This window comes from Magallana gigas, chromosome 10 (genome assembly GCF_963853765.1).
Source record: "Magallana gigas chromosome 10, xbMagGiga1.1, whole genome shotgun sequence".
Classification (NCBI taxonomy): Eukaryota; Metazoa; Mollusca; class Bivalvia; order Ostreida; family Ostreidae; genus Magallana; species Magallana gigas.
The window spans coordinates 11,777,679-11,787,659 of NC_088862.1; the positions used below are offsets into that span (position 1 = coordinate 11,777,679).

General features: G+C 31.2%; 1 protein-coding gene across 1 annotated transcript; it reads left to right on the forward strand.

Annotated features, from left to right (window-relative positions):
• On the forward strand, positions 1 to 7,328 carry LOC105336424 (uncharacterized). The gene is made up of 3 exons (XM_011440731.4): positions 1 to 358; positions 2,735 to 3,348; positions 5,912 to 7,328. Exons 1-3 carry the CDS (start codon positions 149 to 151, stop codon positions 6,276 to 6,278), a joined length of 1,191 nt encoding a protein of 396 aa, XP_011439033.3. The 5' UTR covers positions 1 to 148; the 3' UTR covers positions 6,279 to 7,328.
• The last annotated feature ends 2,653 nt before the right edge of the window (positions 7,329 to 9,981 follow it).

The following is a 9,981-nucleotide window of genomic DNA, read 5'->3' on the forward strand; positions in this document are numbered from 1 at the left end:
GCCTGCTTCTATTATCAAGAATTTCATGTTCTTCCTTCTTTTTAGGCTGCAACTTACAGTAGGGCTTATAATTAAATGCCAAAATAGATTATTTAGTGGAGGAGAGAACAAAACAAAAAACCTCGCGTGGAATCAATAAGTAAAGAAAATGGCAAGCAGTCGAGATATAGAATCACAAGGCATCGGTCTTCATGCAAGACATGGCGTCCCCGAACCCGAATTTCCCGACATTCAGGAGCCCGAGCCCGCACTTCCACAGAAGAGATTTGTTCATATTTACACGGTAACACGTATTCTATGTGGCCTCCTTATCCTAACAAATACAGCGATGGATTGGGTGTTGTACTCTGAATTAAATGTAAGTCGTAAGTTTTTTTTAAGGAATAGGGATTCTTCTTTAATTAAGTATTATGAGGAGATAATTTTGGTTGGGGCGGGTTAAAATCCAATGAAGCTCCGACCAAATTATGACTTCATAATATTCGAAGAATGATTCCTTATTACTCATTTTTATACTATAATTTCAGCAATCGTTCGATTAAATATTAGAATATTGAAAAATAATTATGTGATTTTCATTTCTTTAAATAATGCAAACCCAGCTTGCGCCCCAACAATACGTCATTTGAATTCATTTGACTGCACATTATAAATTCGATTCATACTGAAAAAGGTATAAAATAAAGTGATAAAAATTGATAGCTGTTGACTTTACGCAAAATTTAAGTCTTTAGCTATCGAATAAATATCAATTACTACAAAATAAATATATCAGGATAGGTTTATTACCCCAGTTACTGAAGCAAACTAATGTCTCAAAAGTCATTTTATTTTGGAGGGGGTGGGGGGTGTTCTAATTTTTTTTTTTTTTTTAATTTTCTTTTTTTTTGTTACGTAAACAAATGTTACATTAATATTAGAGTTTTAATAGTCAAATGATATGTAATTTTTTTATGTTTTATTCATAATTAAACATCTTTAAATTTTATCTATAGATTTTGAAATGCAATACGACCTGCACGTAAACATGAAACATCTTTTTGCCTACCTTAGATCTACAGTTCCAGGTAGCTGCAATAATGTAGTCCTCTCCGATTTTTTATACTTATACTCTATTATTATTCTTATACTGATGTTTACTGGAGAGGGCTATAATTCCATTGTATCTCCGTAATGGTGCAAAATTATTTTTTTTAAGCGGCTGATTTCGGTCTGAAAAGATGGTTTTTATATTTGACTTCCTTAAGATTAACATTTTTTTTCATTCAGGTTGAACAAACTAACCGTATATTAATCAAAACCAGATAATGCACATCAGCATGTTGACCTGTCGTATTTTTCAGCAGCCATGACAGTTCTCGCGTAATTTTATGGGATATACGCTTGGAGCTTATATGAGCTTGATAACGTGAATGTCAGTGTAAATAAGCGATCTTACCTTGTTCTATCACATCATTAAAGAAAAATGGTATATAATGGAAAATTTATGTTTACCGCGTTTAATATGTTTAAGATAAGGGAATCCCTATATTCAGTTAAAGATCTGCTCCTGAATTATCATTGGCTGCCCCAAAATAAATCCGATCAAGTAACTCTAGCGAAAAAATTCAACTTGCGTTGTTGACATACACGAAAAAAAAACTAGCACCATGGACTATACTTGATATTTTGGATCAATCTATGCCATACACAACTACAATGTTTGTGTTCAGGTAAGAAATGCAAATGTGATTTGCACTGTCATTTATATACCATTTGAGCCAAAATCGTTGCGGGAGTGATTCACATTCACTCCCGCACTTGCACCATTACGTAGATCCTATGGAGTTGTAGGCCTCCCCCCCCCCCAAAAAAAAAAAAAAAAATCAAAGTACTGAAGAACTGACCGGAGTTTATTGTGACAATGTTTATTTTTTTTTAAATCAATGATATGTTATTTTGCATGACAAGTACATGTTTTTTCTAATTTGAATTATGCACATTTTTATAATATGAATTTTTGGACTTTTTCGACAAGAATGTAGAGAAACCCCCATACGAATAATGTTAAGTAATATTTAAAGATATAATTAATTTAATCAAACTATGTATCAGTGAAAGAAATATTTCTTGAAAATTGTATGGACCCAAGCATTATTGAACTCTAGTCTCGTTCAACCACACGTTCGGCTGACACCGTGAATCTCCGGCAAGGATTTACGGAGACAGCCGAGCGTTGAGTTGAACGAGACTATATTGAACTCTGGCGTAGGAATACATACGACTACAAAATATATTAAAATTGTTCGTACCATCTAAAATCTGACTATTTTCAAAATATAAATAAGTTTCCTTGAAAAACAATGCTTTAGCATACATTACATCGAATTTATCAATTATTTGCAAGAACCAAGTCTTGTCAGCAGCAATGATTTGTGCTGAGGTCTAAACACTGTTTCACTTTCGGTTTGTCTGAGTAACTGCATAGAAGAGTTGATTAAAATCAACTCCCAAAAATCGGGAGAGTGCTACAATATTGCAACAATATTGCAGCTACAGTTCCATGCACTGCAAAAAACCCAACAGATTTAAAAAAGATGAAAAATTATTAACTTTATCACTCATCAAAAAAAAAAAAAAAAAAAATATATATATATATATATATATATATATATATATATATATATATATATATATATATATATATATATATATATTATTTTTGCTAATTATTATTATTTTTTTCGCGTTTTAGAGTGACTGTGAAGACATAAAGAAGCGCTATTTAGTTGTGACCATCATTGGGACAATCCTCACCATTGCTCAAATTTGCAATATAGTCTACCAAGTCAAAGCCAACTATATCGAAGATAACAAGTTTCAGGAGCCTTTAAATTACTTAGATGGTCGGACGGAAGCTATGCTAATGGTCTTGCTTGTAGAGCTGCCTCAGCTTCTTCTATTGCAAGATTATTCAAAGTCCCCATGTGACAAAGCAAAACATTGTAGCAAAACATCTTCAACATCTTCCACTAATGGAGATTCCGGCAGATCTTTGTTTCCGCTGTTTCCATGGTTTCGACCTTTGACTACTACTACTACTACTACTACTACACTTCCACCCAACACAGACAACACTTTTGATATACAATTTCTAACTGCGTGCGCAGTTGTTGGCTTGGTTAGTTGCCACTTCCGGTTTCATTTGAGTAGACCACTGCCCAGGTTTGGCAGGAGAGGGGTTGCGGATGAGTATAAGATGTTGAAACTGCAGGAGACGCGAGTTCTGAAATGTATCATCTGTTTTGATAATATTTTACCGAGAATTCTTCAGTTTGTGGAACTGGACTGTCTTTGTATATTTCGAAAGTAAGTATTCGATGCACTAACAAAAGGCTTTTATTTTATTAAAGGTCTCTAAAAACACCAATAAATCAAAAATGATGTCGCATAAAGTTGTACATGCTGGGTTAATCTGAGTTTATATCGTTCATTTTACATTAAAGAGAGAAATATTAGATTAACAAAGTAGAGTGGATACGGCGCTTAAAATGCCTTTAAAAGGACGGATATGAAAACTGTAAAATTAATATACATGTATTTACAACTCTGATTTTTTTTTAAATCATCCAAAACAATGTATATTTAAGATAACATCGATTTGTGGCTTTTAAATATGTCCAATACTTGGAATATATTGATTTAATTTGGCGTATGCGTATCAAAACCTCTAAAAAGTGTCATTTTTTAGAACTTCAATGCCTTTTCTTTCATGGACAGGGTTTGTGCTCCATATTTTTGTAATAGTCTAAATAAGGTATAATGGAAGACAAATTGATTTCAATCAACAAAAATTTTGGAGGATAACCCACTATACAATAAAAGGAATCATTTCGTATCCCAACAATTGAACGTTTTAGAAAAATAACACAAGACAAAGCATTCGTGACCAGAGTTGCATATAGCATTTAAACAACGCACCTACTTGTGACTGAAATGGCTCAGGGTTTAAAGCACAAAGCTTTTGGAAAGCTGATAGAACTAAGCATTTTACGTTGTGGACTCGATACCTCCAATACTTATGGCAGTATTTTATTTCTTATCGTTTGTTGAAAAATTCAAAACAGAATATTGTTAGAAATTGTGCTTTTGAAAACTTGTAAGTAGCATTATCAAATAATTTAATTGAAAAAAAAAATTATATGGCGTTTTACGACTAAACCAAATGGGCATTTGCGCTATCTTTGAAAAAAAAATTACGAACTTTGAAAAAAGAATTTCAAAGTGCGTTAAATTAGGGGGAAAATCAACGCACTTTGGAAATCTTTTTCCATGTGCGTTAAATTTTGGATTAAGTTATAAAGGTAAATCAATATTTTTTCTTATCGAGACACTAAACGCACTTTGAAAAAATATCTATAAATCATAAAGTCTGGATTTGAAATTTCCAATATGTTAATAATAGGATGATTTGGTAACACAAGTGAATCTAATTAACCGTCTTTGAGAAAGGAAATGAGGGCTGGGATTAATCAAAGATGCAGGTCGATTATCAATATATCACTTAATTGATTACTTGAAGAAGGCTCCCTACTCCTCACATTTCCTTCCAAAACATATGATAATCGACAACTTGGAGTAAACGTTTAAGAACGGATAAAGAAAAATTGATGTAAATTAAGTACAGAGATATTGAAAGACAGAACTGGCCATACAATAATTTATCCGATGGTGAAGTCAAGATTCTGTAAGGATTTCAACATAAAACCTTTTTCCAAACTCAGATCAAATAAATTACATGTACTTCATTATAAGAAAAATGACATTGCCAAACTTAAATTTTTTTCAACTTTAAAATAAGCATAGGACGTGGGTTTTTGTTCTCTAAAAGATCATATGTTTTTTTTTTATAAACATTACTAACGTATCCTTTTTTCACATAATTCATTATAATTACGTTCAATTAAACCCAGTTAATATATGCTACAATTATATTTCTCTCCATTATTAATACACATAAACCCTTTATTATGTTTCTCGCATAGGTCATGGTACCAGATCAGAAATAAATTCGCTGCATTAATTGAAAAGGACAAGACAACTGATAAGCTATGCAGTTTATGTTATATTTGGATAATTTAAACCTCCCAATTTGTCTTTTCTGTAAATCGTCAAACTACATAGGCTTCTGAGAAAAGAAAAAAGATTCTGATCGAAAAACAAGTTAGCTGGGAATGCATCTGGGGTTTTGTTTAAAATATCTCCCATTGAGCTTAACAAAGTTAAAAAATGGTTATTTATAAAAGTATCCATTATTTTGACTAAACCCGAAACAATTATTTGTCAAAGTGCGTTAATATCGACGATATCGACTCACTTTAAAAAAAAATTCAAAGTGCATTGACTTGGTCCCAAAATTAACGCATTTCGAAATCTTTTTCAAAGGGCTTAATTTTCCTAAGTATGTTATATCACTGGTATTTAATCATGCAACCTTAGTACATGTTCATGTATGTTTCATACAGCAATTCCAAGTGCAGGTTATATTCCGTATGATTATTTTTCAACTTGATTTTCTTGAATTATTTTCTTTTCTAAATACTATTTACCGGTATCTCAAATGATAAAAAAAATCCCAAAGAGATTGAAGCGGTTATATCTTTTTTCTAGTGACACTTTGCAGTCCCTTTATACCAGCATGAACCCACAAAAAAGTAACATTAATTTTTAGTTTGAATAACAGTTATCTTTTTACAAGATCTCTATATTTTAGCCCGCTGGGAATGCGGGTGAAATTAAATCGACAAAAAGAAGAGTTGATATTTTGCTTTATAGTTATAGCATACAGTAAATATGTCAATACGGATTTTAAAACGACGCTGAATTGTTCTTCTACCTACGTTGAAAGTATTAATTTCCGCTTCTTAAACAGATTCAAGATACCAATGGTTTTCGGGGACTGCCTTTGTGATCACTTGACCCCAATATGGCGCTGGTCCTACTTCGTCCTTGAATGCTGGGTCTGTCGCTTTACCTACTGCCCAAAGCGAGAACGAGGCGAGGTATGGCTCGTGAACCGGATGAGGATGCTACGTCGCAGACCGGGTTTCCTGTGCCTGAACAAGGAGGATCCTTATTTCTTAGGCGTCTATTTTCCTTACTTTTTCATTTTGACTGTGTGTGTTTTTCTTAGCCTTATGGGAACGTACAACTGTTCCATACCATTTTCTGGGAAAATGAGACCGGTCTCTGATACAGTTCGCTTCGTATACGGTTTTATAATTTTGAATAAAATTTAGAAACATTAGTTTGTTCTTGAACATCAAATGTGCGTGTCTACTTAGGTCAAAAATCTTTTGATAATTTGAATTTTGGGACGAGGTTTATAGAGAAAAAAATACCCTTGCACAGTCGCTTCATAAAGTTTCTTTTTGTTTGCTAAGGGGGCTTGATGGTCCTGGCCATTTTTAGACTATATTAATCTCCTTTATAAAGAGAGCGGTGTATTAAGATACAGGAATAAATTCAAAATTAAAAGCTAAGATTTATGGAAATAAAAGATTTGACTTTTACTTTGTTCATTTTGTTGACCACCCAGCCTCTTTTATTTAAAGTTTTTCCATCTTGGCAAAACACATTCTGCTATGTGCATTGAATACAAGTATGATCTTAATGTTAAATTATCATGTATTCAGTGTGATCTGTTAAGTTTTAAAATGTACGTAATTTTATGAAGTGTTTACGTAAAACATACGAGCTAGACATTTATTCATTATCTAGACGCATATGCACTGAACTATAATAATGGAGCAGCAATTTTGAAAATATTGTTTTTTTTATTATTTATGATGTTCATTGTCATGTTTTTAGATGTTTCAGATATTTTTTTCTGCATGTTTAATTGGTTTTTTTTTATCATTATGATGTACATGTACTGGTCTCGTACATCAGTGCATTTAGTTCTGTTTCAGATTTTTCTTTTTATTTATGATTACTTCATCGGTAATCTAATAATTGATAATTAAAGATGTGCATGGACTGAGCAAACAGGAAGCAGTTGAATGAGGTCATCGTGTAGTTTTCCAAGATTCTAGGTTAAAACAGGAAGTAAAGATTCAATTTGTTTTTCTCCCTGAACATGCGTTAAATGTAAACCATGATGATGGTTAGTTATACTTTATTTTAATTTATATTTTATTCCTTTATAATCACAGATTATAATTTATAAGAAACTTCGTAAACCGGATTAATAGTTTTGTTTAAGTTTTCTTGTTCTGAATATATATTTTTATATAAGATATGAAAGGATTGTATGTCTTTTTTTTTTCCAGATAAAATCATTGAAATTATGTGCTTGTTTTTTTTGTGTCTTTGTTTTTTTTATTGGGATATGCTGAAGGAAAATCTTGGCTGTAAACAGGCAAATTAAAAAACTATATCTTTTTAACACCTCGCCTTCCAAAGAAAACAAGGAAGAAAAAAACCCCACAAACAAAACAAAATACGAAGAAAACAACCAAAACCAAACAGAAAAAATCCGAAGATGATCTAAGAAATAGTATAGAATATCTTCAGATATGTCAAATTAATTAATGTGGCTCTATACACCCACAGTTTATTCCAATTTTCAATAGAAGACCTCAAAACATATACTTATCAAATATTAAAATGATGATAGGTATACTATACGTATTTTTAAAGAATTTGTTAATGTTTTTTCGTGTTTTTGTAAAATAATTTTTTAAAAGTTTACTATGAACAAAATGAGAGAAATTGTTTTGTCATATGATTGATGTTTCCTTCAGACACCTTAAGAAATATAACACTTCTTAACATTCAAAAATGTTATGATTGCATTTTTTTTTAGTATTTCCACAAAATATAATTTTTCATACTTTCTTATTTTGTTCACAAATCATCTGAAAAAGCTGCCTAATATTATAAGAAAATGTGTTTTAATAAATGTGACATAAAAAAAATTGGATGAAAATCATTGCAAATAAACACAAAAAATATTTTAAATTTTATTTGGTATGAAAGTTCCTCATGTAAGAGTTATTGTTCCTAAGTCCCAAGGTCCAAACATCTTGTGGACTGTTCATTTCTGAGTTGAAGAAAATTTCCTAAATATCATGTTAGGATTATAATTACATACATATTTCATTAAAAGCCTATATAAGTGAATATATTTGCTTTAATGCAAAACTAAGTCAAACAAATAAAGGGGGAAATTATCTAATAGAATTTATGTAACCCAACCTAGGAGAAATTCAAAGCCACCCTTCCATCCCATTAAGGTGGTAAGAAACATCTGTCGATATTAATGTGGATTAAAGTATATCATTATTGAAATACTTCCATCGGTTTCGATTTTTCTTTCACAGTATTCAACTAAAAAATACGTTTTAGAAAATTTGGAAAATTAAAAACTTTTTCGTCCTCATCGGGATTCGAACTCATTACCTACATGTTTGTAGGGAATCCACTAAATGCACTGAGCTACGCTGTAATATGTCGATGATGGGAAAGACACTATTTAAAAAAATATTCTTGATTTTATTGTTTATTTCGTAATGAATTTTCCAATTATGAAATTCAATCTATTTTACAAAGTTTTCAAAAGAGCGGCCCCCACACAATTTGCCTGAGTTTAAATCAGCCAGTACCGGAATTGCATGCTTCCAGATTTACTTTCTTGCGTACTGCGTCATCAAAAAGTGGTGTATAGAGCCACCTTAAGGTAGAAGTCTTCTCGTTACCAAACATACTTCTTATAAAAGAAATTCATGATATTTTGACACAGTCAAACGGATCATATTACCAACTGATTCGATCAGTTTAATCAAATTTAACTTTTTTGTTTTTGCATAAAGGTCAGGTCAAGGTCACTACCTTTTTCCTCAACGTAAAGGATGATAAAAATAAGTGTAGCTCCTTGTAGGTCTGTAGACATTTGTTTAAGATTTGAAGATTTTATTCTTCAATGAAATGGTAGAATATCAAAATGTCTATTAGTTTATACTACTTAATTGGAATAAATATTTATTTTAAAAAATGATAGTGCTTAGCCCGCATTTCCTCTAATTTTCTTAAATTTGGAAGATATTTTGATTATTTTTTTATGCTTCTAATCATGAAATATTTCTGATTTTTATGTATTATGAAGACTTTATATAAACTTTAAGATATAAATTGACAGAAAAACTAATATATGACCATTTAATAAGAAAAAAACCGATTTTAGTGATTTTTTCACAAACATCAATGTATAGAATGGATGCTTTAAAAAGCTTATGAAAATGTAATTTGATAGGCAAATGATATTCTAAAAGCATATTCTGAAACCCAAATATCATATCATTAGTTCACAATAAAAAAAAATCAACATTATTGTTATTGTTTTTAAAATCCTAAAACAGACTCATTAATCTGCAGCAATTCTGAATTGCGAAATATGTGATATTTGCTACGCCCTTATTACGTCCTTGTTATATTCTAAACATAGATTACTGTTTTCACGCCAAGTTGTATGATAGTAAAAAAGAAAGAAAAATATACTATAATTTTAATTTTCTTTCATCTTGATTTAATGAACATATAATCAAATTTAAGTTTGAAAAGTTTAAAACCAGAAAAGCCTTATAACTAAAAACTCTGTGTCGAATAGTTTTGCCACTTACCTGTAGCACTTTCTTTTTAATCCCAAAATTAGTTTTCAAAAAATATACGAACCATATTGTTATAAATGTGTTTTTATCAATTAATTTCTAATAAATATTTTTGTTTCATTAGGGCCCGCAAGGATTTGCGGGTGCCCTATAGTAATCACTCTGTCTGTCCGTCCTTCTGTCTGTCACTCTTCGTTCCACAAATTTTCTGTTTTTTTCTTATAACTTTTTTTATGGCTGCCCAATCAAGTTCAAATTTGGTATGGTAGTTCAGTAGAAATGCATATTTTGATGCTAAGTTTGGTTCTCAATGTCTTCTGGTTTGGAGCTGGGG